The sequence below is a fragment of the Triturus cristatus genome, chromosome 3_2 (assembly GCF_964204655.1).
Source record: "Triturus cristatus chromosome 3_2, aTriCri1.1, whole genome shotgun sequence".
NCBI lineage: Eukaryota > Metazoa > Chordata > Amphibia > Caudata > Salamandridae > Triturus > Triturus cristatus.
In genome coordinates, this window is record NC_140584.1 from 909,078,868 (window position 1) to 909,095,078 (window position 16,211).

The 16,211-nt window shown below is 46.6% G+C and overlaps 1 protein-coding gene across 1 annotated transcript in view; it reads left to right on the top strand.

Moving 5' to 3' along the window:
* VPS53 (VPS53 subunit of GARP complex) overlaps positions 1-16,211 on the top strand; it is an 898,950-nt gene that overhangs the window by 445,051 nt on the left and 437,688 nt on the right. The window contains exon 12 of the mRNA XM_085649360.1: positions 4,347-4,445. Coding sequence (XP_085505486.1) covers positions 4,347-4,445 — 99 coding nt within the window. The remainder of the gene's footprint in view (positions 1-4,346; positions 4,446-16,211) is intronic.

Below are 16,211 nucleotides of genomic sequence, written 5' to 3' on the forward strand. Positions count from 1 at the left end.
TTGATAAAAAGAATTGACATGATCATTGAGGTATGGAGCAGTGCAGTAGCAGCATAGCGGCAGGGTATCTGGTACTCAATACATTTGCAGGATTGAATCTGGTGCCCAGTGGCATATCTTTTAGGGGCCAGGTGGTAATCTGCAAAGGCAATTTTTTTGTGAGCAATAAATATATAAATAAACAATCTTTATTCAGCAGTAAACACAGCCATACAAGATACAATAAATTAAAGACAATACCAAATCCATTAAATACATTTTTCATCATAATACAAATCACAGATGTCCCTATCTTTCTCAATCGTATCTAGAATTTCTTGGTCTTAGTATTGCTCTAAATAATTCACAGCAACAAACAATATACAGGCATATAAGATATCCTGTGGCATAAACACGACCATACAACATGACCAATTCATTAAAACCGTATATCATCATAAAACAGATCACAAATGTCTGTCTCTATCTCAATCGTGTCTGGATTTCCTTAATCTTAGCATTGCTCTCAAAAAGTGCGCAACAACAAACAGTGTGCAGTCATTCTGCAAAAGTTGCAAGTGCAAATGTGCAATACAGGCCTGCCTGAATCCCATTTCTTTTAACCCCTTGTGTGCGCACGACGGCTCCCGGCCGTCGTGCATTACTGTGGGCGTGTGCGCACGATGGCCGGGAGCCGTCGTGATCGCGAACGCCGTTTATTTCTCCCGCACAGCGGGAGAAATAAACCCGCAGGCAAGGGGTTAAATAAGGGTTAATATACAGTCTCCTAGGGTGTGTAAAATATGTGCATAAAAAAACAAAGTGTAAAATAGCCTGTGGAGACTTATTGTCGCAGCCATAGGGCCCTCTATCCTCGGCTTGTGAAATGAAGCCTGGAGGAGAGGCCACTAGGTGATGAAACATATTTCATCTAGAACGAGTAGCTAGAAAACGATCATGGGCACTGGTTAAAATGGCAAGATAAGTCTCCATTCCCTGCACTGATTTGACTTAAGCATGTGCTTTTACCATAGGCTTACTGAGCTCCTTGCCTTCAAGCTCTGCACTAGCTATTTTAAAGAACAAATCTTTAATAATTTGTTTATCCTCTCGCTTCGCTGTGTTCTAATTCATAAAGATGTCTTATCTTCCGAGGGCAAAGAATGTTTCCTTAATATATCTTAACCAAGGAATTTTAAAAACATGATCTAGTGAGAGGCAGTCCAAAATTACTGCTCGAATTAAAAGATGCCTCCTCGTTAGACCAAACTTTCACCCAGCAAAGTAGAGGCTTAACTGAAACTTAATCAGTGATATACTTTACCCCAAGTTCCTCATGTACAGAGTAAGGGGGAGGGGGGGTTCCCTGTGGGACTTTTAAAATCCGTTTTAAAAACTTATTTTGCACTGTCTATAATTTGTCAGCTGCCTTGTACCCCCAAACCTCACTCCCGTACAAGGCCATGGAAATACAGAAGGACTGTTATAATTGTATGATCACCCCGGGCACCATGTGCCGAATCTGTGTGCATAATTTGCAACATGCTCCCAGGGATTTTTTCATGTCCCTTAGCTTCACTGCCTTCAGGTTATTCCAATTTAATTTGGCGTCAAATAGAACACCAAGATATGTGAAAGCCAGGACTTTGGCTAAGCTAAAAGTGCCTGCCTTAGAGGTTTTCAAACTAGTCCCTCGGCAACTTAGGCTCCATCACAAACGACTTGGTAAAATTGGGAGACAAGTCCAGCCCATTCATGAAGGAAACAAACCCATCAATTAGGACTTGCAACGCTCTGGGAGTACGTGCTTTAAGCATAGCGTCATCTACATACAACAGAACTGGCTCTGGTCTACTGCCTATTCTCGGAATATCGGCCTGCAGAGATATCAGGGGAGATTCTAACCGATTAATATTTAATGTAATAAAAAAGGGCAAGAATGCACCCTTGACCTTCTCCTCTTAAACCCTCTCCTCTTAAATATTTAAAAATATCAGGGAGACCCCCCTCTTGTGTAAATTGGACTGTAGCTAATGTATTGGCATTAAGAGTCATTAAAACATTTATTATTGCTCGCTCGGCACCTAACTCATTTAATAGCGACCACAATTTACTGTGGTTCACTCTATCGAACGCTGCAGCAAGGTCCATAAAACCAAGATAGATAGAACCTGCTTTGGCAATTGTATATCTGGATATCAAAAGAAAAAGGTTCAGACACTGGCCTACTGTTGATTTACCTATTCGGAAGCCATATTGAACCTCCAAAATAATTTGGTTTTCATCCGCCCACTCAGCCTATTTAGTAAAACCCGACCCAATACCTTAACATCTGAGTCTATCAGGGATATGGGGCGATAACAATGAGGGTTATCCCTGTCGCCCTTCTTGAAGATGGGGACAAAAATGGCAGTAGACCATGACTGGGGCATAGGTGATAACACTGCTGCATTTAATACCCTAGTCAGGACCGAAGCCCACACATAAAATTATTCCGAAACAGGTCCGGGGTAATCCCATCCAGACCTGGGGCCTTATTCTGGGACAATCCCTCAAACCAATTTATACCTCATCAAGAAGAAAGTTAATAGGCGCCTCACAAGGAAGGGCACTAAATCATTTATACATTGTTCTCCATCCCCGTGATTATAAACCGTTTGGAAATGATCCTTCCATTGGTTAGAAGTGACTATCTTTTAGCTCACTAGCTTGTATCCGCTCATCCCAGTCCTGTTTTTGTAGTAAGGACCAACATTCCTTAAGAACACTTTTATAGTTATTATGGCAAATGGCTACCAGTGATCTATTACAGGGAGTCTCTTTCAAAGCCGTTATTTAGGTTCCTCAGCGCTTTAGAGCATCCACTGTTGAACCATTTTGGGCTATCCGAACATGGGGTGACTGCTGGAGCAGTTAGCAGGCTAGCCACTGACTGAGCAATAGCAGGAAAATAACTAATCAAATCATCATCTGAGGGTGATATTTCTAGGCACTTCATAATCTCCTGGTGCCTCAATTTAAAAAGGGATTGGTTGAGAACATTGGTGTCCACCTGCGACCACCGCAGGCGCCTCCCCTGACCAGTTGGCAATATTGTCCCCGCCATCCTGCTGCCTAATACTAACTGGAAACCCTGTGCCCACAGCCCCATAGTCAACGGATTATGATCACTATAGGGGCTATGTAAAATCCTAAAAATCGATATAATAAGACCCATAGATGACGATACAAAAATAAAATCAATGTTTGTGGCACAGCCCCTTCCTTTATAAGATTGTGGATGAAAACTATTAGGGGACCTAACTGCCTTCTGTAATGTAAATATTAAATCATAAATTTTAAAAGAACGTTTAAATCACGGCCATCTGGGGAATGCCCCATATGCCGTTCCTCTGGTACCGAGCATGTGGGGGTGTCTCCCAAGCTCTGTCCGATATCAGAGCACAAATGAGAATTGAAGTCACCTACAAAATAAGATTTCCCTGTGGGAGATCATCCCCCTGTAACGATTCCAGTAGCCCAGTTAACTCCACCAGACTGGATGGGGTGTGTTCCTTATTTTTTGCATCATAAAATTGAATTAATGGGAACCGCAATATTCTCCCTACCACTAGCCTGAGGCCTTGTGCCACTTTAGAGTCCCAAGTCAATTGTTTCACAGACGCACAAAGCCCAAGTGCTATAAAAATAATTAATCCACCTTTTGCTCTACCAGAAGTTGAAATTTCTGCTGGGAGGAAAAATGCATTGTATCCTTCCAGAAAAAAATATTTTCCAGCTCCCAGGTCTCCTAAAGACAAATGATCTATCTTAAATCATGTTATAAATTGAATTTACCTGTCATCTTCAAATTTAAAAGCTAGGCCTACCACATTCCAGGAAATCAACTAACATCTCCCCCGCGTAGCAAACTAAATGGTGTAAGAGAGACTGTAGCTTCCACCCGGGGCCCATTCGGCAGGTAGGATTTAAACAACTGTTTAATTTTGTGAGTAGTGGAATTACAGCCAGGTATTCGGGTAAACTGCTTGCCGAGAACAGGATCAGATAGCACTAGCGTAAGATGTTAGAAGACAAGCTGCAGTGATTTCGGATTAGAAACCTAAACATTGCCTTAGGAAGCCGAAAAGAGTTCTGTAAGGGTGTGTACAATGGGGGCTTCTCGTCAAGATGCTTAATAAGGTAAATTTGCTAATAGTGCCTATAAGGTGCTGTTCATCAGGATGAATTTGTTAAAAAACTAATCAGGCATTTGTCAAAAATGATAGACTTCTTCAAATTTTGTCCATGTTTAAAATGTAAATTTTCAGAATGCAGGTTTCCCCTCTAATGTTGTGGTGACTTTAACATTTGCTTTCTTTACGTAGAAAAAGCCTGAGCCCACTCCTGTTTCAACAAACCCATTCCTGGAGGACGAGACTGGGACTGAGGAGTCTGCATTGGAGCAGGACGCAGATTTAGACAGAGTAAGTAATACTCAATAGCTGTTTTCTTAGTGACTTGTCATCAGTCATTGAGTGAGAGCCATTGTCAGGGATTCTTCAACACAGATGAATGTTATCAAGAGGCAGCAGCATGCTGGCAGTTTTCCAAATGGAGACAAGTGACTATTTGCAGCCAAGAATTCATGCTGCTGTAAAAGGTCTATTCATGTACTGTCTTTGTTCAGTTCTCTTGAATAATGGTGGCACACAGCCAAAAGGGATCTTGAGTTCTACATTTCACAACATGTCATTCCACCTTCCCGTTTGCCATCACAAAATCTTGACTTCGTTCTGCATTCAGTAACAATATTAATTGACGTATTTTTTTAGGTTGGACGTGTCACATAGAGCTTGATTTGAAGTGTGGTTTGTGCTGTTCACAGCCCCACAGACATCATAACATTTTGGTTTATTCAAAAACTTTTCAGTGGGACCTCTGACAACATTTGTGTGGAGAAAGTGTGCATGGGTGATTTTATGTCCACATCCTGGGTAAAATCAAGTCATACTTGTCGAACCCTAGCAACTTTTATGCTTTCCTTAAATCCAGTGTCAAAGAGAACTGTAGGTCTCTTCTCCTTACCTGTCCTTTTTGCTAAGAACTATTCCGGATTTCCTGCAAGCCCCAACACTAAATCCCTTTCCTGTCTACGTGTCATGATCCCCCTGCAGGGTGGTATGCATGCAGGTAGGAAGGGTGAATGACTACACTAACCAGCATGCATCTGGGCAAGCAGCTGTGTCTTATCTTAGAGGTTTTACAGCAATATAAGGCCTTCCTCTATGGGGATCATGTGCTTGTCACCTGCTTCAGTCATTGCGTGTTACGTGGAGCTAGCAGACGGAGCCGTTAGAAAGTTGTCTACCACCACGCAGCGAGGAATATGGCCTGGTACTCCCCCAAGTCCCCTCTTTACCTTTGGTACCCACAGCCCTTGTCCGGATGAGATCTCCCTCCCTCCTTCACGGCAAGTATTGAGACCACACCAATTTTTGGATTAGGGGGTGTAACCCCCGGCCGTATTTATTGCAAAATAAAAAAAAACATTATTAACATTATGTACAATTACGCAGAAAGGCCAAATACATTGTTAGACAGATGATGTCACATGACTATCCTTAACTCTAATACACACAACACTCCTACCGTAAATCTAACAATGCATATACTCACTTTCTGCGTATCCCCTCTAGAGCCTACGGCAAGGTCAATGACTGGCAGCCTCCAGATCCCAGCAAACTAGCAAACTACGAGAAATTACTTCGCCGGAGTTGGCTTGCGCAGGGGGTACAGCTTATCGGACGGATACTTTCCCCAGGCCCCACCTACGCCCTGTGCCTTAAACTCCATAACGGGGGCTGCAGAAATTCTGCATACTTGCGCCCTGATGCGCATGTGTGTGCGGGGGTGGCCACAGGCCCACTGGAAAGAGTGACTCCCCCGGCCCCGCACCCCGACAGCCTACCTACCGGCTGTTACTGCCCCTGGAGTTACATGGTTCTGACCGCTAAGGACCAAAGACTATGCTTACCAATCATGACCTTACCGCCACAGGACAGCATAGTTGCCCGACTATCTGTCCTCCCCCTCAGCCCACTAGGAAGGTCATGCCCTGTAACTCGCCTGCCCTGGGACTCAACTACAACCCTTCGTCCCAGGCGAGCCGGGTTGTTACCCCCTAGGTGCATGTCCATGTAACTATACTCTTGTACCCAAATTACGCACCATGGCCTCGGGAAACTTACACTACTGTGCATGATACTATGTACCAGTGCACTGATGCAAACTTCTCTCTGAGTCACAGGGTAAAGAAGCCTGCAATTTAGTGAAACAGAACCAATGGGCTACTGCATGCGCAGCCTCACATAGTGCTTACAGCACAGCTGGTTAGTGCTCCTGGCCTTTGGATAAAAGATGCAGTTTGTGTTCCAGGCCTAATACCAACCTCATGAGACTGCACCCACACCCTCAGCCCAGGCTGCATAGGTATGATACTTTGTGCCACCACATACATGTCTAGTGCGAAAAGGTGTACAAAAACCAGGGTGCATAGGTGTTGTATGCTACGACCTAGGCATCTAATGCCGTAATGCGCCCAAGCATATGTACCTTGACACAAACACGGACATCCACTGCATAAATGTTTGGGCACAGGGCGCTGAGTTACTGTGTGACACCACACTTTAATAGTATAGGTGTACGAGCACAAGGGGGTGATGAAACCCAGGCATATAAAGCTTAATTGCCTCCCCCTACAAGCACAAAAGGTGCATAGGTACACTGTGATACAACACAGACCTCCCAATGTCTACGCAGGGGGCTGCAATACTGTGTGAAATCCATAACTCATCAGAAGTGTATGCACATAAGGTGCATAGGTACTGTGTGACATTACCAACTTCCAATGTATACGTGTACCTGTGATGGGTGCATAGCTTCTACTTGCAACAGACCCCTAATTCGTATTCATATTTGTACCGCCCCCGCATGCCTATTTTTGATGACAGACTCCTAATTTATATTTGTAATAGCCCCCGCATGCCTATGGCTATTTTGATGACAGAGTACTAATTCATATTTGTAATAGCCCCCGCGTGCCTATTGCCTTCTTGAAGGTGTGACCACGAGGCCCACTTTTAACAAGCAGGAATATGTTTGCCCTCGCATGGCTTTGTTTGTGGAACTACAAGAATAACTGGTAATAATACCGTATATATACCTTGCTGGCTGACCCGAAACAGGTCTTTCACAACTGTACATTGACAGACTTTCACTTCTGGCCGCTTTAGCATAGCCTTTGTTCCCTTACATAAGGAACATTGCATGTGGCTTTCAATGAGAGCGCCTTGCATAGTGCCATTTGCACTGGGTGAGGTACATTGAAAAGCATAACCAATTCAGAGTTGCATTTACCTGATCCACATTGAAATCAGACTGTCAGTTCCGACCACCTAGCCTAGCCTCAGTTCCCTTACATAAGGAACAATGTGTGTGACTTTAAAGGAGAACACCTAGCATAGCACCAGTTGCATTCACCTGAGGGACATTGAACTCAGACTTTCAATTCTGGCTGCTTTAGCATCGCCTCAGTTTCATTACAAAAGGAACATCGTATGTGACTTTCACTGAGAGCGCCTAGCGCCATTTCCATTAAGTGTGAAAAATAGAAAATCATATTACCAATTAAACGCGCCTAGCATAGCCCCCATTGCTTTTACCTGAGGAACATTGAAATTGGACTATCAATTCTGACCCCTTAGCATAACCTCAGTCTCCATACATAAGGAACATTGCATGTGACCTTCAGTGAGAGTGCCTATCAGACTATCAATGAGAGCGCATAGCATATCCAGTTGTATTACATGAAGAACATTGAAATCAGATTTTTTTTTTTTTTTTTTTTAGAGAAACTTAGAGAGCGCTAAGCATAATACCAGTTTCATTACATGAGGAATACTGCCAACGCACTTTCGAACGAGAGCGCTTAGCGTACTACCAATTGCTAGCCTGCGGAACATTGAAATCAGACTTTCAAATGAGAGTGCTTAGTGTAGCACCAGTTGCGTTATCTGAACCCTGGTCATGACAGGCTGGAGTCCATTCGCGCCCCATGCAAACTGGGGCCAGAGCTGTCGGCGAGAGAGAGTTGTTCGTTTTAAATGCCGTTGATGTAAAATTCCCCGTCCCTAACGAGATGCTCTGATGTACAATAAATTAGGCCTATCTAACGCTCCCTATTATTAACCTTCCAACCCGCATCTTCAGCAAGCTGCTACAGAGAAATGAAAAACGGTACTGAGCCTTTGCCCAACGCTGTATGATAGGGTCGGTGGAACTAAAAAACGGGAATGACAAGTAAGACATGACTCCCTCTGTTTACAGAAGACCCCTTCTGGAAGTTGTTTGGCATTGTTGATGATCCTAGGAGGCCTGTCACCGGTTGGAACTCTGATGCAGCCATGTTACCCTCTACTACAAACCCTTTGATATCCATCTTTGGGAGTTTTGCCACCTTGCACAAACATGCCATTGCAGAGCTCTCGAACACCAGAGGGCATCATGGCGCTGAATAACAGAGGTTTATTGTTACCCCACTCAATAGTACACATTTTATCAGCCTCCGAAGGATAAAGGCTGAATGCTACCCACCGAGATCTGACCTGGGACCAAGAGGTCAAACACAGGCCCCCATAGTGGACACAATAGTCCCCCAAGCCACCAGGGCCAATACACTATTGAAGACAGCCACAGCTCACTAATAGCGCTGGCAAAATTATACTCTGAATAACAGTCAAGTGTTCCAACTCTCATACCCGGCACGCCGACGGGCAAATAGAACGCAGATTATTGAAAAACCACCCACAAACGATATGCTCAGAAAAGTATTCTCTGTATCTGCGTCAGATGGTACAGTCCTACCCATGATCATTTTTCTTACTGCTATATCAGTGGTGTGAGTTTCCTGTGGAACTCGCCTCCCCCATTACTGTGATTTGTAAAACCGTCTTGAGCTGAGCTCAAGTTGATGTGAATTGCCGTTCCTTTCGAGAATAAAGTACTTATCTTTTCAGCAAGGCAGACACCGGAATGTATATTTTAACTATTGAATCTAGATTTTTTGACTGCTTGATTTCTGGGTGTCTATGTGCCATACTACCTCTTTAGGGAACCCTCGACTGCCTGCCCTCGCTATCCTGACCGACCAGTGAGAAAAAAGGGGGGGCGGGGGTGTACTTGTACTTCCACATTCTGTACCAGAGTTCGGTCATGTAAATGTAAGCTGGTCCTGGAGGCCAGGAAAAAAAAATACACAACCACGGTGGCCCCCAAAACCTGTTTTACAAGTATCGCTTCCTGGGGGCAATGCAATCTGAACAGAGTATAAAAGGACGACACAGATCATTAATCATTGTATCCTAATATCTACACAAGCTGTGAAGTATTGAATTGTCATTTCCCTTGTATCAAACCTATGTTTCATTGCAACGTGCTCTCAGAGGTATGCACCGCGCACCTAGGACCAGTAATAAGCCAATGCGAGGAGAATGCCCACAATTCCCACCGAACTATGCTAAGACAGAGCCGGATAGCGGGTCTAACTACAAATCTTTGCTATTATAAATTGCAGCCAGTCCTTAGATTGCTCAGAGAGCAAGCTGCGGGAAGCCTGTGTAGGCTGCATGCGGCTGGAGCCGGGCTCGGACAAACACACTGTTTACAGAGCTCCGTACACGCATTTGGATGTGATTAGTGGTGAAGACTGCTGTCTGTGGCGGACTTCAGATGCTCATTTGGGTAAATGTGCGCGGGCAGCTACTGTACACAGACAAAGGACTTGTAAGACCAGCTTGAGAGTACAGTAAGTTGCTCTGGCTAACAACACACGTTTCCCCGATTTACTAAACCACGATGTAGGATGTACAAATGGATGTCCAAGTGCAGGTATGATTCCTGCTCTTATTTGTAATTTGTAATTCTGAACATATAATCGATGACATTATTCCTATTCTCCTCAGAAAATAGCACATTTAATAAAATGATCACTTGCTAGTATTTGAAAAGCGGCCTGTTACATAACGCAAATGATCCTGGGGGAGACCCCAGCAATAGGGGCTGAATCTCACACAGAACACATAGTTGATGAGCAAGCAGTCTGCCCGGCCTGGTCCTCATTTTTGATGGTACTCCTGCTATTTGTGTTACAAATGCTGGACTATAAATACTAGAATGCAAACCCCGCATAAATGTGAAACACTGCTTTCTTAAAACAAAAAAGGGGGGGGGGCGAATGTAGTTATGCACAGAAATTCCTATCATGAAACGGCATCAGTAACCGGCATTTACTTAAGCACACCCATCCCAGCTACCTCTTGGAACAGAGAGACCCTTTACAGCCATGCCCTATAACGATGGCCACCCCGCTGTCCGGAAACTATTCCCTGTGCGAGGCTTTGGTTCACTACACTACCTATGAAAACATTATGACATATGCAGTAAACTGCATGCTAGCCATCTGCCCTAAACCTACTTATAACATAGCTGAAACTTATTTCCCCCTGTCTCTATTAACACTCGACAATGTCAGCTTGGAGGGAAAGCTTGCTACCGGTCCAGAAACATGACGAAATATGCAAAAAAATGCATTCCATTTATTCAATACAAGACAGAATATTAAACCCCACATAATAAAGGCAACAGAAGCGTAATGCATATCCATGTTTAGGATTCCTGTCCATGCTAAACTCACATTAGCAGCAGGTGGCGCTGGAACACAGCGTCTAGTGCCTTTTAAAATAGCTGGACTATCGGGGATGTAGATAGCCACGGCATCGTGTTTACGGGACAGAAACGGGGTCGGCAGAACCATTACGGAAGAAAAAAGGGGTGAGGGGGTTGGCTGGTCTCCCAACCCCAATGCATGATGCCTACTAACCCCGATTTGGGGCCGAATTCGCTTGCAGCCGCTCCTCCCTCACTAAGTCGCTGCACTCAGCCAAACACCATAGCAACAGGCTGCCAAATGCCTGCTTCCGGATTAAATGCCCCTCACTGCGCTTGCAACACCGACAAAAACGATCGCTACATATGTTGAGGTGCGCTGCCTTTAAGCGTCTTCACAGCCGAGAAACAGCAGCAGTTCACGCTTTGCCTCAAGCGTTTTTTAAACAAACAGATTCCTTCCCAGCTGCCTCAATATGCCCGCAAGCGTCTTAAAAACAGTGCTTCGTTCGCTGCACACACCAGCAGCAGGAAGCTTACCGGCTCCCCTCTGAGACCCCGTTACCACAATCGGCTTCTCCTACGTAACCACAATCGGCTTCCCCTAGATGCACAGCATCCTCTGCTGAACGAGGCGACGATGTGTCGAGGCCTCCTCGAATCCGCGACTTCATCTCTGCTCCTCCGATCCTCGACAGCTGATCGGACCTGAAATGAAAAAACAAAATACATTACGGGCCGCTGGTGGCCCGGGTGCTGTGCCTGTGGGGAGAGCCGAACAAGAGACTGTTCCGCCCCCCCACACCTCTTTTTAAAGGGGGGGGGCACGGGCCAGGCCGGTCTAAACCAGCCGGACCCCCACGCTGGATTCCTGTGTGAATCGGAAGCACTAAAGTGCTTCCGGTTCACGCCCCGCAGAACGCCACCTACTGGACGCTTATGGGGGAGGTGGGAGTGCTCCCACCTCCTTTCCCCCGGGGATAGGTCTGACCGCCATAATGGCGGCGCGCGCTATTTAGCGCTCGGCCTTGCCCAGATGCCGCGGAAACGTTGGAGTCTCGTTTCAGAGCTGAAACCGTTCGGAGCAGCACGGAAGCTGCTTGCTGATTTCTGCCATCATTGCCAGTCGCGCCTGCTTGGTTCGAGGTTGCTACGCGGTAAGCCTCCAGATTCACCCTGACAGTTTGTTTGATTGTAGTTCTTCACGAGGAGCGTTTCGTTTCAGTGCTCCCCGCCACACAAGTTATAGGTACCCTTCCGGTCCTATTTCCCTGGGGTTTTTTTGCACTGTGTATGACTTCATTCCAAAAGCTAAGCCTGCCGTAGTTTGCCTCAGAGGCTCAGCTTTGGATGGGATTTTCATTTGCTTTGCACTCCGGTGTGAGACGTATCACACCTGCTTATCTTGTTTACCTGACTTAAAGGATTTGCGCATGCTCTCATGGAGAGAGTATTTCTGTGCTGACAGTGGACACTCGTGCTCCTTTGTGAATATTGCCTCCATTAGGCTGCCTGTTTCACGGGGGTCTGCATGAGTGGTTCGCATGTAAGTACATAGGCAACGGGGGGGGGGGGGGGAGTATTCGGTGATCTATAGTGCGAGCGTGTGGATGTGTGGTTACGGAATTAATGGTAAGCACACAAAAAGAAGGGAGGGTCCAGAGGAAATTTTAGAGACCTGCAAGGATTGGTTCCCCAAATAGTAAACATACAAACACAATAAATCCTAGGGGCTAGACCGACACACTAAGAAGAGACACATGAGATAATCTCCCGGTGCTCGTGGGGGAATCCCTCCTTAAGGACGAAATCCCATCAACTACCAACGGTGGCATGCTTTTTCCTCTGGGAATCTCCTCTTAGCGGGAAACCTAGTCTCGCCATGAGCTATAACTCCCTCTAGCTACTGAGACGTCATGAAAGTCCCCTTGAAACCCTTTCCCTTTGTTAATAATAAAGATACTGTTGAGGAATAGTGAGTGGCCCATGGGAGCACTGCTAAAAAACTGCTAACTGCGCCATTCGACCTTGCTTCACGGCTTAGCACATCTGCAAGCTTGGCCCGCTGCCCCCAGCTCTAGCACAAAGTCCAGTGCTACGATCAGAGCCGCAACTCCAGGTCTTGCGCAGGCCCTGACATCACCGATGTTGGCTAGGGAACAGATAGTTTCATTGGACTCTGAGACTCCATTTCCACAGCTCTGTGGTTGCAAATGATTTATCTGTACTCCTACTCTGACCCAAAAACCTACCAACCTCATGCCGACGTCAATGATGATGAGGATGATAATGACGATTATCTTTCCTATGATGACAAAAACCTATTTCTGGATCTGTAAGATGCCAGTGGGCTGAACACCTAACCAGTCATTAGTCTTTCCTCCCCTAACTATCTATGCAATATAGGAGTCTAATGTAATACGGAGCTCCCGCTAGCTGGGAACTCCAAGATGGCCCCCAACAACGGAAGCGTCGGCGTACCAGATGTTGCATCGCGCACAGCCAATGGAGAAAAAAAGGAAGCGCCAAAGAACGGGAGCGTCGATGCAGAAGCAGAGACCGGAGAGAGGCCCGAGCAACCGGTGAAGAGGAGACGGTGACGGCGGAGCAGAGCAGCGGAGAAGAAAGGGAAGACCAGGGAGGAGGCCCGACCTGCCCCAAAGAAAACGCTGAAGTATCCGGACGTCCCAGGGGACCTCAGGACGCACGTGTGATACCCCTTGCTGCGGTTCTGGAGGACTGTGGCTCCAGGCAGGTGCCTTGGTTCCATTATATTAAGAGATTGGCAGGGAGGGGGGGGGCGAAGGGGCACACAGTGTGACCGAGGAGAGCACGGTCAACAAGAGATGGGATTCCTCACCCCTTTTTCCCCTCACACTTGGTGTCGATGTGTCATGCTGGTGATGGATAGCAACCCAGGGAAGTAAAGTAGAAGACTGACCCCATTTTGTTCTAATTCTGTGTCACCCCTCCCCAACCCCCCCCACCCCCCCACCTCCCTCAGGACGATTGGAGCACCCCTGAAACACGAGACCGAAGGAGGAAGGAGAACCTGACGTGAAGGCCCCTCATCTGGAACTATGAACCCCCAGAGACTTTCATATGTTGCCCTTATCCCTCCACGGATAGTGAAAACCCCAGGGACTTTTACTTTCTTGCCTAGTTCCTTTCCCTGTAACCCCCAGGAAGGACTGACTTTTCTCCCAAATCCCCCCCATTAAACTACTTAGGCCTGGAAAAGCCTTGCAAACCTGACCTCACGTTTCCTGGTGTCTTCATTAAGAAACCTGTCGTCCCGTGCCTCTCCCTCTCCTTGGGCTGGAACTTACAACATCCACCTCATTCGAAACAGTGATTAAAAGGGGGGCAAACGTATAGGATCTCACCCTACCCACAACAGTGTTGAAGACGGAGATTAGTGCTCAACCCAATACAAATGAACCAGGAACCTCTGCTACCCTTCAATGAGGCCCTTACTGATGTACTGGTAGGCACTTGGGTGAAGCCAGTATCTTGCCTCCCCCCGCCCCCCGTTAATAGGCAAGTGGCACGGAAGCATAGACCTCCTCCCGGGATCCAGATTTTCTTCTTCAACACCTCACTCTTGAGAGGTTGGTGATTCAGGCATCTACGAGCCACCTTAACCCTTATGCAGTTCCTACAACCTCTCCTGGCAGTCAAAATGCATGGAGACATTCGCTAAGCATATGTTTTCCTCCACCAGCCTTGCTCTCAGGTCCGTCAATACTACTTGCCACCTGGGAAGGTACTCAGATACATTGTGGGACAGGGTGGTGGACAACAGGCCAACCCTGCAACGCCACACAAAGAATGACCAGCTCTCCGCGAAATACTCTATTCGCTCAGGCTTGGATATGACCGACTGTCTGCTTAGGGTAGTCTGGATCAGCTTGATGCTCGGGCACCAAGTCTGGATTCGCTCCAGGGGCTTCTCTTCCGACATCCAACAATCTTCGATGGACATAACCTTCGACAGCTTGAGGCTGTTTGCAAAGAAGTGTCGTAGAAAGAGTTAAGGAGAGCAAAGCCACTGCTCGTGCTTTCTGCCTAGCTCTGCCTGTTCTGCAGTTCACCCTCAAACTCGAACCTTTCGAGTTTTTCCTAAGGGATATCAGCAGGGGCAACGTCAGTAGGTACCGCAACAATAACAGGCCTCTCAGTCCTTCCTAGGTAGAGGTCACGGATCAAGTCGACAAGTGTCCAGGCCACCAGGAACAATGTAATACCCAAACACTACCACCCCGATCTCCTTGTGAAAGGCTGCATCCCCTTCTACCTCCCCAAATGGAGGAGCATTACATCTGACCAATGGGTGCACCAGATTATGGAACACGGGTGCTCCCTGCTCCTTCTTTCATAACCCTGGGAAATGCCCTTCCACAACACACACCACCTCCTGGAGGAGCATTTGTCCATAAGTTGTAGCTGTCTTGGCCAAGGAAGCCATAGGATACCAGCACCAGAGAACTGGACTGGTTGTTACTTCAGTTATTTTCCGGTGCCGAAGAAGGACAGAGGGTTTCATCTCATCCTTGTTCAAAATGCTTATCCTGGCCCAAGTTCTGTCTGCCCTGGATCCAGGAGACTGGATGGTGGCATTGAACTTGCATGACTCCTATTTCCATATTCCTTTCCTGCTGTCCTACAAACGCTACCAGTGATTTCAGGTAGGCCAAGAGCACTTTCAGTTCTCCGTGCTCCCCTTTGGTTTAACCAGTCACCCTGTATGTTCAAGAAGGTGATGGTGGTGGTCGCAGCCCATCTGCAGAGGCTGCCTTCCCATTCCTTGAACGGCTGGCTACTGAAAGTGGGCACTCCTCAAGCAGTCGTAAGCCATTTCCATATGACGTATGACCTGTTCACAGCGTCTCCCTTTCATTTGAGCCATCATGGATACAGTCCTCTTCAGAGCTTTCCCTCTACTTCAGTGCGTCCAGAACATTCTGGCTATAATCTTAATGTTTCAACCCTTGACTTGGGTCTCAGTGAGAGCAGCTCTGAGGTTTTTGGGCCTCCTGCTTCCTTGTTGTGGACATCGTCAGTTGGTACTTGCAGGCTCTGCAGTGTTATCTTAAGTCTGAGTGGGCTCGGCACTTGTCAGTGTCTATCCAGGTGTTGATGGAGACTATGAAAGACCATCAGTTGTGACTGCTCGTTTGCAATTGAACTGGCAGCACCCCACCCAGAACTGATGGTGGTGACAGAGTATCACTGAGTTTTTGGAAAGTTATCTGGGATAGTTAGAGATCAGAGGACTCTAGTCTCCGACTGAGACTCGCCTCCACATCAACCTGCTGGAGTTGTGAGCAATTCGCTTGGCACCAAAGGTGTTCCTTCCAGGGGGAGTGAGTAAAGGTTCTCACAATGCACCACCATTTGGTATTTCATCAATCAGGGCAGAGTGGGGTCATGGGTCATGTGCCAGGAGGCTCTACATCTCTGAAAGTGGCTGACTGCTCAGGGCATTGCCCTGCACCTGGCAAGATCTTTGAATGCCAGGGCAGAAG